Raw genomic sequence first — 18,931 nt, 5'->3', positions numbered from 1 at the left:
AGATAGGAGGGTAAACCTGAATGTATTTTAGTTGATCGCCTTAAACTGGCTCACCAAGATGTGGAGGATTCTGTTTACCGTGTCAATACACCTCTGGATGAGCCAAAGGAACTTGCTGTTCCTCCGGCTATGAAACATAGGACCTGAGCCGGCCGGCTTGTCCGAGCTCCAGACAGACTCACAATGCCGGTTGTAGTGATTTTTTTTGGAGGGTGGGGTGTTGGGTGGAAATGTACGTAATTCACAACCACCGACATTGAGTTGGGGTTTCACTTTACCTGGCTGGTCTGACGTGATGTTGTTATTACGTAAAGTTTTTTTTAAAAATTGTGTTTTGTGTTCAGGGTTTGGAGTACAATAAATTAGTTGTTACGGCTTTTCTTAAACATAAAACGTCTCCGCTGTTTTTATTTGTAAATCCCTACAGAACAATGACTTATTTCCGTAAAGTTCATGGAATTAGAAAAAGATATTTACTGCCAGAGGGTGTTTGCAGACTTAAAGAAGATAGTTAATTTTTCCAATTTTATCGAAAGTAGATCAATATTCTTTTTTAAGTGCAAGCTTCTTTGTTTGGTTGATTATTTCGGTAGTGGGTTCGAAAAGAAGGATGGAGAATAAATTCAAGTGACAATGACATCTTTACTCAGAGTAAGAATTAGGTTTTGTGAACATTGCAGAATCCCAGCATTTCACCTTCTGAGAACCTGCACGGGGACGAGTTTCCCCGAGTGTCCTGTCCCGTCGCGTCACTCCGGGAGTGCGCTGCTCGGCCACCCAGTCACCACCGCCGCTCGTCATCTCACTCCGGAAATCCGTTGCTCGGCCCATCCATCGGCCGCTCTGCCTGGGACTCGAGTTTTCGGTGATGACCAAGATGTTGCGGCTCCTGGGCAACCTGATCCGGGGGAGCAATAGCGTGAGTACCGGGCTGGGGCTGAGACTCCCGTGTGGACCTTCTGGTCCGGTGCGGGTCAGTGGCAGCAGACGAGGGTGCCGGTCCTTCCAGCAGCACTCGGGGCTGAAGGTGACCGTGGCTACGGAGCGGGTGGGGTGAGTGCGCGGTCTCCCTCTTTGGGGCGCCCGAGAGGCCACCGAGTCAGTGCCGGCTTTCGGAGCCCCGGCCTTTCTCTGCGCCCCGTGTCGGGTGCGGCTGGAGCAGGGGCAGCAGTGTTGAGGGGTGTGGGGAGAGGGGAAGCGGGGGTGAACTGCCTGGTGCTGCGGGCTGTTTGGAGCCTGACTGCCGCTCCCAGGAAGATGTTCTGAACCGTCCTCTCGACCCGGCGAGAAGCCGCCAGGACTGCTGCAAGGTCGTTGGTCTTTCAGTGTAAAGACAGTCTCCTGCCCCGTCAGCGCCGAGGAGAATGGTGCCTCATGCCGATACTCATAGTGACTGGCACCTGACTGACCCTGGGCTGTACCTTACCTCACCCTGTTTGTTCACCAGCTCTCCATTGACACCTGTCACGTTCTCAGTGAGATCCATAGAGACAACAGGCCCTTCGGCTCAACTGGAATCAGTTTATTATTTATGTGCGTGTGTGTGTGCCCTGGTGGAGTCGGGGCGCCGTCATGACAAGCTCTTTTTTTTTGGTATGCTCATCGGTCTTGGGCATCTGAAACCATCTTGAGCTGATCCCTCTCCAGGAATTTTTTTTTTACGAGTTCGAGGTGTTGTTAGCTCGACACTCAACTCAGGCACGGATGGAGAGGGTCCAGCGCTGATGACACTACGCCAGCAGCCGGTTTTATTATTTGTACTTATACCCCAAAAAGAGTGAAAGTGTTTTGGCAACACACACAAAATGCTGGTGGAACGCAGCAGGCCAGGCAACATCCATAGGAAGAAGCACAGTTGACGTTTCCAGCCGAGACCCCTCGTGAAAGTGTTCTTGCATAGTGCTCCAAGTAAATATATTATCAGATACATCTGTAACACCATATACAACCCAGAGATTTATTTTCTTGTGGCATGTTCTATAAACCTAATAATCGTAATAGAATCACTGGAAAAACTGCACCAACAGGACGGACAACCAGTGTGCAAAACATAATAAACTATGCAGATGCAAAAAGAGAAAAAAAAAGAAATAATAATAACATAAATAAACATTGGGAACATAAGATAAAGAGCCCTTGAAAGTGAGTCCATGGGTTATGGGAACATTTCAATGATGGGCTGAGTAAAGCTGTCCTCTTTGGCTCAAGAGCCTGTGATGGTTGAGGAGTAATAACTGTTTCTGAACCTGGTCGTGAGTTCTGAGGCTCCTGTACCTTCTTCGAGATGGCAATAGCGAGAAGAGACAATGGACGCTGGTGGTGGGGGTCCCAGATGAACAGTGCTGCCTTCCTGCAGCCACGCTCTGTGTAGACATGCTCAGTGGTGGGGAGGGCTTCATGGACTCAGCCATATCCACTACTTTTCTATTCAAGGGCATTGGTGTCGCTATACCTGTGATGCTGCCAGTCAGTATGTACTCCACATCTACAGAAGCTTGTCAAAAGTTTTAGTTGTCATGTTGTATATTTGCAAACTGCTAAGAAAGTGCTGCTGTGCTTTCCAAGGAAGTTAAAGTTGCTGACCCTCTCCACCTCTGATCCACTGATAAGGTTTGCCAGTGGACCTCTGGTTTCCCCCTCCTGAAGTCACAATCAGCTTCGGTGTTGCTGAAATTGAGTAAGAGGTTGTGGCACCACTCAGGCAGATTTTCAGTCTCCCCTACTTTATGCTGATTGAACACCACCTTTGATTTGGCCTACAACAGTGGTACCATTAGCAAACTTTAATATGGCATTGGAGCTGTGCTTAGCCAACACAGTCATAAGTTTAAAGTGAATAGATCAGGTGGCTAAGTATATAACCTTGTTGTGTACCTGTGTTGATGGAGATCGTGGAGAAAATGTTGTTACCAATCTGAACTGACTGGAGTCTGCAAGTGAGGAAATCGAGGATCTAATTGCACAAAGAGATATTGAGGCCAAGGTCTTGAAGCTTCTTGGTTAGTTTTGAGGGGATGATGGTATTGAATGCCAAGCTGTCATCGATAAAGAACATCCTGATGCATGCACCTTTGCTGTCCAGATGTCCCTGGGTTGAGTGAAGAGCCAATGAAATATTATCTGCTGTGGACCTGTTGTGCCAGTAGGCAAATTGGAGTGGATCCAAGTAGCTTCTCAGGCAGTAATTGATATAAATATAAATGGTATAATTGAAGCCTGCTTGAAGCAGGTGGGTACTTCATTCTGCCGGAGAGGGAGGTTAACGATCTCAGTGAACGCTCCTGCACAGGTACCTCATCTGGGCCGGATGCTTCCTGTGGGTTCACCCTCCTGAATGATACTTACATGTTGACCTCAGAGACTGAAATCACAGAATCATCGGGGCTGTGGGAATTTGTGATGGTTCCTCCATGTTTTGGTGTTCAAAGCAAGCATTGAAGGCATCGAGCTCACCTGAAAACAAAGCCCTATTGTCGCATATGTTGCTTGATTTTACTTTGTAAGAGGTGATAGAATTCAAGTCCTGACACAACTATCGAGCTATCCTTAATTGATTCAAGTTTAGTCCAGACTTGTCACTTTGCATGTGAGATGACTTTCCAGAGACCTCTTGTAACCTTCTGGGTCACCAAACTTAAATGCCTCTGATCTGGCCTTCAGCAGATTGTTGTTCTCATGGTTCATCCAGGGCTTCTGGTTGGGGAAAACTGAATGATTCTAGTTGGAGAAGACTGAGTGATTTTTATGGGGACTCTAGTCTGCGATTGTTTTTTATAATTGATCAGGATGGAACAGTTGGTGTGGTGTGTTTGGTATTTAAGAAGACTTTCAATGAAACACTCCACAGATTTATCAAACTGAATTAGTTCACATGGTATTTGAGGTAATACCCTGGCATATATTAAACACGAGATTATGCAGATGCTGAAAATCTTGAGCAAAATACACAAGATGGTGGAGGAGCTCGGCAAGTCAGACAGCACCTACGAAGGGGAAATAAACAGTCAACGTTTCAGACCGAGACTCCTCATTAGGGCGAGAAAGGAACTGGACAAAAGCCAGAGTAAGAAGGTGGGGAAGAGCGAGTGTGCTATTTTGTTAATAACTAGAAAGTAGGAATAAATGGTTAATTTTCCCCATAATCTTTACTGGCCCTACTTACAAAAATCTTTCTATGTCTTGCGTATATTTAATGAAGTAGTCTCTACTGCTTCCCTTAGCAGAGAATTCCACAGATTCACTATTTTCTGGGGAAAAGCAGTTCATCCTCGTCTCTGCTTTACCCGTGATGAACTGGGCTTCATCCACAACTTTTTGAGGGCTTTTTTGTTCAAAGGCATTGGTGTTTTGCATAGCCAGGCCATGATGCACTTTGCTTTCAGCAAATATTTTTTAGTTTATTTCTATTGCCATTGTAATATTACTGTTTGGTGCCCTACAGACATTTTTTCCTCTTTACTATTCCTAATCTCTACCCAGATGATTCAAAATCTGTTCCTTAGATCTTATATCGTCCCTCACTATCGTCCTGATCCCATCCTTCAATAAGATCACTACCCCACCTCTCTTACCTTCCCAGACATCCCACATCTCCCGGAAGTTCTGGAAGTCTCCCGCATATTAATAGTGGCTCCCTGATGCCTGCAAATTATATACAATATCACAGAAATCAATTTCTTTGAGAGCGAGCGAGCAAGAGAAAGCGAGAGAGTGCGAGAGTGACCACGGGAGAGAGAGCATGCGAGCGAGAGAGAAAGCAAGTGAGAGCACGCGAGCGACCACGAGAGAGAGCGCGTGCCATGGCAGAGTGTTCCAAAAAAGAAAATATAAAACATACGTCACCCCAGATTACATTAAAGTGTACCCCTGCCTACTAAGCGTCAAAATAATGACAGTGTTGCTCACTGTGCTGTTTGTAACAGTGACTTTTCTATTGCCCATGGTGGGTTAAAACTGTAAAAGACGTGTTGAGGTGAGTTTAACAGGTGTCATTCGTTCATTAGCACAGCTAACGCTATTTAGACTAGCTGGCTAGCTGCTAAGGAGCTACTCTATTGCAGACATCCCACCTCTCCTGGAAGTTCCTGGATTCTTCCGCAAATTGATGGTGCTACCTCCTTGAAATGAGTTTTTGCAGGGTGGGATGTCTGCCTTCCTCCCTATCTTTCTATATTGCCTGATACCCCAGGATATTTAGTTCCTAATCATCTCCACCCTGTAGCCCTGTTTCTGTAATTAACCATTAAATCAAACCCCTTTGTACTGATTTATGCCTCAAGTTCACTGACCTTGTTTGGAATACTTATAGGCATTCAGATGAACTGCCCCCACATTCACCGTCCTTTTAGAATCTAGTAATCTTTGGAATTTGACTTTTCTGTACTTGTATTAGTTTAAACACTCCCCAACAACTGCCCAGGACATTGATCCCAGTCCTGTCTAGCCGTACACTATCCGGTTGGTACTGGTCCCATTTCCCCCAGAATCAGTTCCAATGCTTCAGGAATCTGAAACCTTTCCTCTTGAGAGACTGTTCAAGCCACTTATTTATCCTAACTGTGCTGCTGTTCCTACTCTGACTTGCATGTGGCACAGATAGCAATCCTGAGATTACTACTGAAAAGGTCCTACTTTTTAATTATCTCCTAGTTCCCTAAATTTTGCTTGTAAGACTCTTCTTGCTTTTTTCCCTGTGTTGTCGGTAACTACATGCACCACGACAGTTGCCTGTTCTCCTTCCCCTTTCAGAAAGCCCTACAATTGCTCCGAGATATCCCTGACCACTGTTTCCTCTAAGTTCCGCCATGCGTGGCTGCACAATAACTGAAATGTTCCTACACACATCGCCTTTTTTTGCTGCGCGGCTGGAATTTTCTTTTATATAATGTGCCTCAGTTTTCAGGCCGTGTAAAATTTCCTGCTCAAGAGTAATGGTTGAGCAGCTGTTTTTTTAAAAAAAGAGAGGAAACCTAGACCCTGATCCTTGCACCCAGGAGGCAATATACCAGCTGGAAGTCCCATCCTGGCATTGGAGCTCCTGTCTATAACCTTACTATGGGATCCTCTACCACTTCAGCTCTGCCACTCTTTTTTCCTGTCCTCTTGTGCAGTAGAGCCACTCACAGAGCTGTGATCTTGGTTACTGCTGCCTTTCACTAATGAGCCGACAGTATCCAAAGTGGTTTATCTATTTTGGATGGAGATGATCACAGGGGAACCCTGCACTAATACCTGCCTGCTACTGCTCTACCTGTTGATCACTCACTCTTTATTGTCCCTTAGATCTTTAAACTGCAGTGTGACACAAATCACTAAACACGTTAGCCAAAATACTCCCAGCACCTGTAGATGTTCAAACTGAATCCATGCACAGCTCCAGTGCTGTCATGCGGTCTGTCAGGAGTCTTAGCTGGACACATTTCTTGTACGCATAGTCATCAGGAACTCCTGAGTTCCCACTTTGCTCAGGAGAAGCACGATATTGGCCCGAACTCATCTGCCATACCTAAAACCTTTGAGGAAAAAGTTTGACTTGCAGAGAAAATTGTGGAAGAAAAAAACCTTACCTTCCATTTCTTACCCTCCTCACTGTAGTTCGGAATTTATCAAGGCCCACACTTAGACACATTTTGGGAAAATACACATTTTATATACAAGGAAATATAGAAAGGCAGAGTATTTTTCCAGATAGAGAAAGATTGAAAAGTTTAGTTTCTAGAGGCACTTAGTGGTCCATGAAGATAATCATTTAAGTTAAAGTTGGATTTGACTGAATTTGGATAGGTCACGTACGGCCGAAATTTGGCAGCAGGGTCCAGTCCCAGAGTGTTTCAATGTGACAGGGCTGGGTCCTAGTATAAGGAACGACCTGATATTTGAACGATTTAAATGCTGGGCCAAATGGATTGAAAATCCAGGGTGTCAGGACAAGAGGTGAGGGTTGGGCTAGTTCTGCTCTGCGACGCTTACTCAGCTCTGCACTGAGCTGGGGCTGAGGCCATGGCCTCGTCTGGCAGCTCCAGACTCTGTGTCTGAGGGCTCTGTGATATTTACTCAGCTCTGCGCTGAACTGGGGCTGAGGCCTTGGCCTGCTCCGGCATTGGCTCATCCGAGCTTCAAGTCCCTCTCCTCCCCCCGCCCTCCCCCATATTAGGTGTTTGACAGTTTTTTTATGGATTCTTTTGGGTTTCCTTGTTTTGTGGCTGCCTGTGAGGAGACAAATCTCAAGGTTGTATAATGTATACATACTTTGATAATAGAAGTATTTTGAACTGGTAGGTAATTAGAAATGCAAACAGTATTTTCGCCCGCTAGAACAAGAAGTCTCAATGGGTAGTGATTTCTTGCTCCAGTTCGATAGGGCCCCAGATGAAACTGCATTTATTGAGAATTAGTCTGGTTTCTGTGCCCAAGGACGAAATATATTTGCAAAAGACAGAGTGGAACAATGTTTCACCAAATTGATTCCCAGGATCAGAGTTTCCTTGTATGAGAAGAGGTTAAACATACTGGGTGCATATTCTCATAAGTTTAGAAGAATGCAAGGTGATCTCATTGAAACGTGAAAGATTTTTACAGGTTATAAAGGGGTGGATACAGATTTGATAGTTTCCCTGGCTGGGGTATCAATGATAGGGGTTGCACTCTCATAATAAGGGGTCAGCCATTCACGACAGATGGTTCTTCATTCCGAGGGTTGTTAATCTTTAGAATTTGCTACTCAAAAAGGTTGAAAAAGCTAAGCCACTGTGGATATTCACGATTGAGTTGGAGTCTTTTATATTTATTTAGGAAATTCAAGAATATGGGATTGGGGAAAGAGTTTCAATCTCATTTAATGGTAGAACAGACATGAGGCCAAATGGCTTTTGCCTGTTTATATTTCTGATGAAGACAAGATGTTTGGCTGAATCAAATTTGACTTCACTGGATGGTATTAAACCGCTTCCTTGTCATTTTGAAGTGCATCCTGCCATGCATGCAATTCCTTTGATTCATTCTTGCAATTAATTCAGTCTTGCTTCTTACTAAATAATACATTTTTTGTCTCTATTTCTGTGTTAGGTTCTGATAATTTATGCTTAAAGTACTTCAGTGCCATTGGATTTTTAAAAAAATGTAGATTGCAGTAATCCCGCTCCTTACTCATCATAAGAAATATGAGAGCTTCTATAGATATGGGAAAAGAAACAAAAGTTAGCTCAAGATTCCACAACAACCGTCTGTAAGACAAATGACCAGATCCAGGAATAGCCTTGCGCTCGGTGATGGCTTCTCTTCTAGCCTGGGGTGGTTAATGTGACTTCTTCCATAACATTAGGGTTTGCTTGAGCCTTGAATCAAAAATATTGATTTTTGTGTGTTGCAAACAATTTGCAAATAGAGACTCTAAAATCATATGAGTGCAAGTAAGTTGATTTACAAGTAATTATTTGCTAAATGAAGAAAATAGGAATTCTGGCACATTTTTATTTAGAAGGACTTATTTTAATTAGCCATCCTGTACAAAGATCAAATAGGTCAAAGTGATACATTTCTTGTATGCAATTACAGGGGAAGATGGGATTTTAATCTTGTTCTGAAAGTTGAATTTGAAGATCATGGCACTTACAACGCAATAAGTGAAGAACTGGTTAATATGTTGTCTTTTGTAATATTGACCTTTTTCACCTTGAACGTGATATTTAGGAATGAGGTCTACTGAGTATACGAGTTTGAGCTTCTGCTGCATTGTGTTTGTAGAATGTCAGGAATATCATGATCAATTATTTATAGTACTGTGGTCGAGAATGACTTTGGATCTAAGGTCTGCATGACTTTCAAGGTTAAACTGATAATGGTAAAAGCCCACAACTCTAATTCATTATATAGCACAAAGTTAATTGTGCCGTCTTAAATAACATAGATTAAAAATATAATAATAATTCCCCAAAACTCCTTATTATACTGACCGATGGTGTAGTGGCATCAACACTGGACTTCAAGGCGAACAGCTCCAGGTTCGAATCTGTTTGATTCCCTGTGCGCTTTCCACCCATGCTGGGTTGAGCACTAAGCTAGCAACTTGGCCTCGTTAAATGCTGAAGAAACAACAAGGTTACTGCTCTATCCACCACAAGGCATGGAAAGGAACAACAAAGGCTCCTTATTAATGTACGGGATTTAGTCTTCATTCCTTTGAGGCAGCATCTTCATTATGTGCCCAGTCAGCCCCGAAGAGGAAGCTTTTTGTACGTGATTTACATACATGTAGACTTTGTTTGTAATTACACTTTCAGACTGTTATTTTATATTGGTGGTAAGACATTTGCTGCTAATAGTTTGATTCTTTCTCAAAATGAAATGATAAATTGAGCACAAATGTGAACCATACAGAAGAATGTTTGGAAAATTGTGTGAAAGAGTGACTTGAATAATTATTTAACTGCTGAGCCTACCACCATCTTAACTTCCCTTTTTAGCTCTCATTCCACACTCAATTGCATACTCATTACACTAGAAATCAATTAGATTCGTTAATCTTTCATTTTGTGGGTACTGTTTTGTGTACTCCTTTATGTATCTTATAACCTCTGTTTTTTGATGGATCTTTTAAAAATCAGTTTATAATTTCTTCCAGCCTGCCAGAGTTCTAGTGGGATCTCGCAATTATGCTGATTTCGCATCTGAAGCATCATTTGACATTAAGGTAATACAGTTTTGAGTATTTTATCTTAATTCTATGTCAAATATAGCTATTGAGGCTCCTTATCTGAGTAGAAGAAAGATTAGAAAAAAGAAATGTGACTGAATTTAAAAGCCAGTTATAGGGTATGAACTACAAAATAGGTCTGTAAATAACCTGTCTCTATTAGAGATAGTACCCTTCATTGCTATTTCAGTCATTCTCATTTTTTTAAAAATCTTCAATTCAATATTCTTAATATATGTATTATCTCCCACAAAGATGTGCTATGTCCACTGGTGTTTGTACATTCAACAACTTCGTAAGATCACAGAAATGTTACCTCCACCTCTCTTTCCCCCATCTCCACTCCCTTCCTTCCTCTACAGTGGTGGTCCCTTTGATAGTACTTTTTGTTTGAGCATTATGATCTCATTATTAATTGTGCCCCAGAAGGAACTTGTATACAAATTATAAAAATAATTATTTATGAAGTGGAGGAATTGAGTTAATAACATTTTGTTTTACTTTTGAACTGAGATGGTGCTTTGACTGAAGATGGCTCATTTGCAATTTATGTAAATTAATATTTGGTACTGATTATAATATTATTTGCCTAAATGTTCAGGACAGTTTATCATTTTTGAACAAGATGTTATTTTTCCTCTGCCCTTAGAATAGTTTGCTTGCATTTATTGTCCAGATTCAGGTGTGGAAAACAGATTGCTTCCCAATTCTTCTGGAATTCTAATACTTGGAATAAGAGGGGAAATATTGGAAATTGAATAGCCGAAAATAATTTATCACGTAAAGTAGAAGTTATTTGCTTTCATCTTAGATCAATTTAGCACCTTCTTGTAGGATCCTCTTGGGGTTCTACATTCTAGCGCTCCATTCCCCTCTACTGCCCATGTCTCATGAAGATGCAGCCATTGAAAATATTCAACAAAAATGGTTTAGTAATTTCTGATACTTTATAAATCCAAAAATTATTAGGTTACTAAGTGAGTGAGAATAGGGTATGTTATGAATGATTTGTGTTATGAAATCCGTTATTTTACAGCAGCAGTACTGTGCAAAGACAAAAAAATTACTATAAATTACAAACTAAATAAATAGTGGGAAAAAAAGAAATAATAGTGTTCATAGACCATCTAGAAATCTGAAGGTGAAAAGGATGAAGTTGCTTCTAAATTGTGTGGGTCTTCAGGCTTCTGTGCCTCCTCCCCATTGATATAACAAGAAGAGGTTATTTCCTGGATGACGAGTTCCTTGTGATGAATGCCGCTGTCTTGAGGTCATCACCAATAATTCTGATAACATTTTGATCAATAATAAATGTCTGAATGCTAAAGACTAATTCCATTAGGGTAGACATCACTTTAGCACAATGATCACATGCTCATATACGTTAATAATCTATGTTCTCCAGAATTATTTGGTGCAACATTAGCATAGGAAATTTTTAGTGAAATATTGGTGTTTATACGCATTTTCAGGAATACTTTGTGTGATGTTTTCTGCTGTTGGTGTTTGAGGACATTTTAATTTTTTAAAATCCAGAAGTGCGACGTGCATCGTCTTGAAGAAGCTCCTGACAGCACAACCGTCCTGACTAGAGAAGATGGCCTTAAGTACTACCGAAGAATGCAATTGATTCGTCGCTTGGAGCTCAAGGCAGATCAGCTATACAAACAGAAGATCATCCGCGGATTCTGCCATTTGTACGATGGCCAAGTATGTGATAGAAAGTGGATGAGTATGGTTCTTTCAGAGGAAATTCCTCGGTTTCGCTGTTAGTCAGTCTATGAAAGTCTAAAAGCAATCAATATATAGCTACAATATGATGGAGATCTGAAGGTAATCTTTGGTATCTAGTGCTTACGTATGGCATTTTCTCACCCATAAAATGATTGAGTGTATTTTCTGATCTAGTAATTATACATATGTAATTAAGTGATAATTTTTCAAAACTCATTAGATTCTGGACTAGTTCCTGAGGATTGGAGGGTGGCTAATGTAACTCCACTTTTTAAAAAAGGAGGGAGAGAGAAACCGGGAATTATAGACCGGTTAGCCTAATGTCGGTGGTGGGGAAACTGCTGGAGTCAGTTATCAAGGATGTGATAACAACACATTTGGAAAGCGGTGAAATGATCGGACAAAGTCAGCATGGATTTGTGAAAGGAAAATCATGTCTGACGAATCTCATAGAATTTTTTGAGGATGTAACTAGTAGAGTGGATAGGGGAGAACCAGTGGATGTGGTATATTTGGATTTTCAAAAGGCTTTTGACAAGGTCCCACACGAGATTAGTGTGCAAACTTAAAGCACACGGTATTGGGGGTAAGGTATTGGTGTGGGTGGAGAATTGGTTAGCAGACAGGCAGCAAAGAGTGGGAATAAACGGGACCTTTTCAGAATGGCAGGCAGTGACTAGTGGGGTACTGCAAGGCTCAGTGCTGGGACCCCAGTTGTTTACAATATATATTAATGACTTGGATGAGGGAATTAAATGCAGCATCTCCAAGTTTGCGGATGACACGAAGCTGGGTGGCAGTGTTAGCTGTGAGGAGGATGCAGGGTGACTTGGATAGGTTGGTTGAGTGGGCAAATTCATGGCAGATGCAATTTAATGTGGATAAATGTGAAGTTATCCACTTTGGTGGCAAAAATAGGAAAACATATTATTATCTGAATGGTGGCCGATTAGGAAAAGGGGAGGTACAACGAGACCTGGGTGTCATTATACACCAGTCATTGAAAGTGGGCATGCAGGTACAGCAGGCGGTGAAAAAGGCGAATGGTATGCTGGCATTTATAGCGAGAGGATTCGAGTACAGGAGCAGGGAAGTACTACTGCAGTTGTACAAGGCCTTGGTGAGACCACACCTGGAGTATTGTGTGCAGTTTTGGTCCCCTAATCTGAGGAAAGACATCCTTGCCTTAGAGGGAGTACAAAGAAGGTTCACCAGATTGATTCCTGGGATGGCAGGACTTTCGTATGAAAAAAGACTGGATGAACTGGGCTTGTACTCGTTGGAATTTAGAAGATTGAGGGGGGATCTGATTGAAATGTATAAGATCCTAAAGGGATTGGACAGGCTAGATGCAGGAAGATTGTTCCCGATGTTGGGGAAGTCCAGAACGAGGGGCCACAGTTTGAGGATAGAGGGGAAGCCTTTTAGTACCGAGATTAGGAAAAACTTCTTCACACAGAGAGTGGTGAATCTGTGGAATTCTCTGCCACAGGAAACAGTTGAGGCCAGTTCATTGGCTATATTTAAGAGGGAGTTAGATATGGCCCTTGTGGCTACGGGGGTCAGGGGGTATGGAGGGAAGGCTGGGGCGGGGTTCTGAGTTGGATGATCAGCCATGATCATAATAAATGGCGGTGCAGGCTCGAAGGGCCGAATGGCCTATTCCTGCACCTATTTTCTATGTTTCTATGTTTCTATTTTGATGATGTGTGAAAAGTACCAGGACTTGCTTTGAGAACATAAGGAAAGGAAGGAAAGTTGGTCACAGTAGTAAACCTTAATTATGCTGGGCCAGATGTAGTAGGCTATATTGTCTGGTCCATAATGGTTTGGTTTTTAAGTTACCTACCACAAAGTTTGAATTGTTGTTTCGGATACTTTATCCAAATATTAACAAAAAGGCTACTATATTTTTAACTTCAGGAGGCTTGTTGCGTTGGAATTGAGGAAGCAATTAAGCCAACGGACCACCTTATAACAGCTTATCGGGCTCATGGTTTCACCTACACACGTGGCATTTCTGCCAAAGAAATCTTGGCTGAGCTCACTGGTAAGAAATGTGTAGAAAATCTACAGTATTTTGTTCTAAATGTATCTTCTTCCACCTCATCTTGAGATAGCAACCTGAAGTGACATAGATTCTTGGATAAATCAGAGGTTACCAAATATAAGCAACACACAGAAATGACCGTCTCGGCCCAAAACATCGTTCATACCCTTTTCCATAGATACCGCCTGGCCTGAATTCCTCCAGCATTCCGTGTGTGTTGCTTGGATGTTCAGCATCTGCAGATTTTCTTTTGTTTGTTACCAAATACCATTTCAGTTTTGCCACATTGTATTTGCCAGAAAGTAATGACCAAAGCTGTGAAAATTGTGCTGTTATGAATTATTATTCAGTTAGCTGGTTTGAGTGACAACAATGAACTATAAGTATTAGACCAACTTCTACTCGGGTGGCAATGTGTTTTAGGGATAAAGTTACAGTTATGTTCTTTGACATCAGGTAACCACAGTTAAACTAAGGGAAAACACACTCTTTTGATTGGTTATGACGTCTTATAAAGGCAGAAGGAATTTTCATTGATAACTCTGCAGTATTCAATTCCATTTTAAACTCCCAAGAAAATGAAGAAGCCCATGTCTGCATGCATGCACCTAGATAACATTCAGGTGTCTACTATGACGTGGCAATAAATTTTGTGCCGCAGAAATGCTAGTCGTTGACCATCTTCAACAAGAGAATGTCTAACCAGCTGTACTTGATGCTCAATGGCATTACTGCCATATCACCGCATCTACGCCCCCCCCCCCCACGCACACAGTATCAATTTAACAAGAGTAGATCAGAGACTGGATATTTTGCAAGAAGTAACTTGCCTCCTGCTGCCCCAAAACCTTTCTACCGTTTACTTGGGATAAATCAAGGGTGTGATAGTTTGCTTCATTGACTGAGTACAGTTTTAACAGCAGTCAAGAAACTGGACACATTCAGGATGAAGCATCCCCCTTGATTGGCACTCCCATAAACAGACACATCAGGGCTTTAGTATGCTTCATCTATAAAGTGTGTTGTGATTACTGGTACAGAAAACTCCAGCAACATCTCCCAACCCATCTTTACCATCAAGAAGAGCCAAGTTAACAAACACAGTATTTTCACTTTGAAGTACAGTCTATCCCTGCGTTAACATTTGTAGAAAACCATATCATGATTTTCTGTGAAGCAAACCTTTTCCCCCCCCTTTGAATACCATACTTTAAGTGGAGGTGCATTTGTATGGAAAGGTTTTCTCTCAATGATAATGCCCCTCTGGGTAAGTGATCTGTCAGCAGAGGAATTCTGATTGTATTATAGGCACAGGAGTAAAGCTGTTGTTTTGATTAACTAGAGATGTTACATTGTTTGGAAAGGTATTGTTGTACAAGTATTAATGGAAGAGGTTGCCTTATCAATTTCCAAAACATTTCTTCACTGGCCTCCCATTGTGAACCTGTAGCCTGTGATCAGTGTTCCTGATAAACTGTTCAGTTGTTTGTGTACATTTATGTTTGTTTTATTTTCTTCTGTGTAAGTTCTGTAAGAGGTTTTTTTTATATATCTATACCTCATTTTTGGGTCATTTGTGAATTTTATAAGGGCAAGTTTCCATTACTTGATCTGCCATAATGAAAGAATGTGCTGCACATCACTGTTCCTTCATTGTTACCATAGAAACTTTATCGAACAGAATTATGGGTATGCAACAGCATTTGGGAAGTCAGGGATGAGCAATAATTACGGGCTTTGCAGTGACATGCATACACTGATAAATGAATCTCTTTAAAGAAAAAAATCTCAAGGAGCATCCTGTATAACATTTAAGCTTAAAAAATACAGGATCTAAATTTGTAACATAGGCCAGACATTGAATTGATTATAATTTATAAGAACATTGTTATGGATTACAATTTTCATCTTGCATCTTCAAGTTTTTCTGTATTGGCATGAAATTAGTCATAGAGTCATGGAGTTAACACAGAAACAGGCCCTTGGGGTTAATTTGTCTATCCCAACTAAGCTGCCTATTGGAGCTAGTCCCATTTACCTCCATTTGGTCCATATCCCTCTAAACCTTTCCCATACTTGTTGTGTCCAAATGTCTTTCTTATGCTGTAATTGTATGTGCCTCTACCAGTTCACTGGCAGTGTGTTCATATAGCCACACCAGTTTCGGATTACCCTGGTAAAAAGACTGACCATTCACCTTAACTGTACTCCTCATTATTTTATAAACATCCATAAGATCACCTTTCAGCCTTCTGTGTTCCCAGTTTATCTAGTTTCTCCTTATAAGTCAGGCTCTCCAGTCCCAGTAATAACCTTATAAATCTTTTCTGCACTCTTTCATGACCTACTTCCTTAGCTAGACAACCAGAACTGCACGTGCCACTCCACGTGTGGTCTCACCAACCTCTTGTACTCAGTGCCCTGACCAATGAAGGAAAGCACCTTCATCTCCCTGACTACATTCAGGGAACTTGTACGCCCAAGGTTTCTCCATTCAACAACACTCTCTGGGGCTCTGCTATTTACTGTGCAATTCCTGCCCCAGTTTAACTTGTCAAATTGCAAGACTTTGCACTTATCCAAGTTAAATTCCATCTGTCATTCCCTGATCTACTTTTCCAATTTTTCTAGATCATGTTGATATCTTCAGTTATTTTCACTGCCCACTATACCACCAATTTTGGTGTCATTCACAATCTGAATCATTTTCATCCAAGTCGTTACAAACGTTATTGATGACAAACAACATTAGATGCAACACTAATTCCTATGGCACTGGTCACAGGCCTCCTATTGAAAAATAGCCCTCCACTATCACCCCCTGAGTCCTTCCACCAATCCAACTTTGTATCTAGGTTGCCAACTAATCCTCAGTCTCGTCTGATCTAACGTTTCAGATAAGCTTATTATGTGGACCTTGTCAAAGTCAAAATAAATGTCCTCTCTAAAAAATATGCTCAGTGTTGTGAGACACAATTTTTGTGCTACCTTTAATCTTTACATGTTGCCTCTTGAAATGAAGTTTGATCCCTCCAGTAATTTCCATAACTGATGTTAGGCTCACCAGCCTACAGTCCCCTAGCTTGTCCTTGCAGCCCTTGTTAAATAGGGAGACAACATTGCCGCACTCCAGAGTTCCAGTATTTAGTCTTTTGCTAATGATGATATTACTCGCTATTCTCTTGACTCTTGAAAATTTTCTTGTTATTTGTTAAAAATAATTAGCTGCTAACTGCCTGTGTTTCTCACAAAAGTGTGTGTGATCTGAACAGGTAGACGTGGAGGTTGTGCGAAAGGTAGAGGTGGATCCATGCATATGTATGCTGACAAATTCTATGGAGGCAATGGCATTGTTGGTGCACAGGTAAATATGGTTCCATAGGATCACACCAATTTGTAAGATTTAAAATTTTATGCAGATTAATTCATGACTAAATAGTGAAGCTAAGAGCATCTAATAAGTAATAGATGGAAATGCAGTGCAGGTCGCCCCTGTGTCAGAAAGATTGTGTCCTAGAATAAGCTTGTATTGTGATCTTTTCTGTTACTCGAGCCCTTGAAACCCACGTTAAAAGTGGAGAAACAGGATGTTTCTCTCCAATGAAGCCACTTTATCGATGATGACGGTGACCCGTTGTTGTTGTAATTTAACAGCTAGGGCCAGCATTTGAATTGGGTGGGGAGAGGGGAGATGCACAAGACTCATGAATAGGAAAGGGTTTAGGAAGTGGGGGATATCAGGGAAATGGATGGGATCTGAAAACTAGTTTTCATGGGAGAAAGGTGTAGAAAGGGTTCTGGGTGGGGCGATGGAGAATGGGTGCAGTATGGGTTAAGGCACGGTGATGGTGATAGTGGAGAATGGGCCTATAGATTAGTGGTTCCTAACCACCGGGCCGCAAATCATGTGCTACCAGTCCGCGAGGAAACGATATGAGTCAGCTGCACCTTCCCTCATTCCCTGTCACGCACTGTTGAACTTGAACATAGGATTGCCAACTGTCCCGTATTTGCTGGGACATCCCGTATATTGGGCTAAATTGGTTTGTCCCATACGGGACCACCTCATCCCGTATTTCCCCCGCTAAGGTAGAGTGTTCCTATGAAACCTTTCGTGCTGGAATGGCATGAAGCAAAGAAGCAGTTACCATTAATTTATATGGGAAAAATTTTTGAGTGTTCCCAGACCCAAAAATAACAACAAATCATACCAAATAACACAGAAAACCGAAAATAAATAACACTAACATATAGTAAAAGCAGGAATGATATGACAAATACACAGCCTATATAAAGTAGAAATGATGTATGTACAGTATAGATGGGAAGATGAAGGCAAAACCGATCTGTGGGAGAAAGAAATCGGCACGTACACGTCTCGCATGCGCACACAGGTGCCCACGCAAGGCTTCATGGCCATGGTAGTCTTTCCTGGGGTAAAGTGTCCTGGGATTTGACTGCTACTTTTGTCCTTTATTTGGGAGTGAGAAAGTTGGCAACCCTAACTGTAAAAGACATGTTGAGGTGAGTTTAACCCCACTTGAACACCCCCTCTCCCCCCCCCCACCCCCGGGGTTGGCCCGTCCACAAGAATATTGTCAATATTAAACTGGTCCGCGGTGCAAAAAAGGTTGGGGAACCCTGCTATAGATTACTTGAGGAAACATTGAAAGATCTGCCCATGGCTAGTACAGCTCCCCACAGTGCAGTGTCTCAGAGAAAATGCTTCACAGATGAAGAGTGCAATACCACCATAATGAGTTGTCTGTTCACATGTTCTTGTCTGCCTGCAACTGCCAACTGAATTGAAGTGGTGATGCCATATCCAAACCTTATTGTAACTAAAAATAAACATTGAACATTTTTTTTACATTTTCTGTTTGTTTCAGTAAGAGTGAATTTTATTCCATAAGGGCAAATTTCCATTAGCTGCATGGGGGGACAGGGGTGGATTGTTGTATTTCTTCTTGGTAATTTTCCCCTCTATATCAGGTTCCACTTGGAGCAGGGATTGCATTAGCTTGCAAATACATGGAGAAGAATGAGATCTGCGTGACATTGTATGGTGATGGTGCAGCCAATCAGGTACAGCATGCTTTCTAGAATTAGAATTAGAATTTTATTTCTTACATCTGTCTCACAACATGAGGAGGTAAAAATCTTTATGTTGCGTCTCCATTGCTATGTACAAGCAATAAGGATGGGAAATGTGGGAGGATATCACCCAAATACGAAGATTGTATACATAATTGTTTTGTATACATAAAATGTACAGTCACATAACAATCAGATCAGTGTGTATTGATAAATCTGATGGTCTGGTGAAAGAAGCTGTCCTGTAGCCTGTTGGTTCTGGCCTTAATGCTGTGGTACTGTTTGCTAGATCGAAGCAGCTGAAACAGTTTGTGGTTGGGGTAGCTGGAGTCCTTGATGATCCTCCGGGCCCTTTTTACACA

At 41.7% G+C, this 18,931-nt stretch overlaps 1 protein-coding gene across 1 annotated transcript in view; it reads left to right on the top strand.

Annotated features, from left to right (window-relative positions):
* Nucleotides 1–761: 761 nt before the first annotated feature.
* LOC134348126 (pyruvate dehydrogenase E1 component subunit alpha, mitochondrial-like) overlaps nucleotides 762–18,931 on the top strand; it is a 29,975-nt gene continuing 11,805 nt past the window's right edge. The window contains exons 1-6 of the mRNA XM_063051040.1: nucleotides 762–919; nucleotides 9,620–9,688; nucleotides 11,228–11,401; nucleotides 13,349–13,475; nucleotides 16,748–16,839; nucleotides 18,468–18,560. Coding sequence (XP_062907110.1) covers nucleotides 869–919; nucleotides 9,620–9,688; nucleotides 11,228–11,401; nucleotides 13,349–13,475; nucleotides 16,748–16,839; nucleotides 18,468–18,560 — 606 coding nt within the window. The 5' untranslated portion in view covers nucleotides 762–868. The remainder of the gene's footprint in view (nucleotides 920–9,619; nucleotides 9,689–11,227; nucleotides 11,402–13,348; nucleotides 13,476–16,747; nucleotides 16,840–18,467; nucleotides 18,561–18,931) is intronic.

This window comes from Mobula hypostoma, chromosome 6, assembly GCF_963921235.1.
Source record: "Mobula hypostoma chromosome 6, sMobHyp1.1, whole genome shotgun sequence".
NCBI classification, from domain to species: Eukaryota; Metazoa; Chordata; class Chondrichthyes; order Myliobatiformes; family Myliobatidae; genus Mobula; species Mobula hypostoma.
This window is presented reverse-complemented; position numbering and strand designations above follow the sequence as displayed.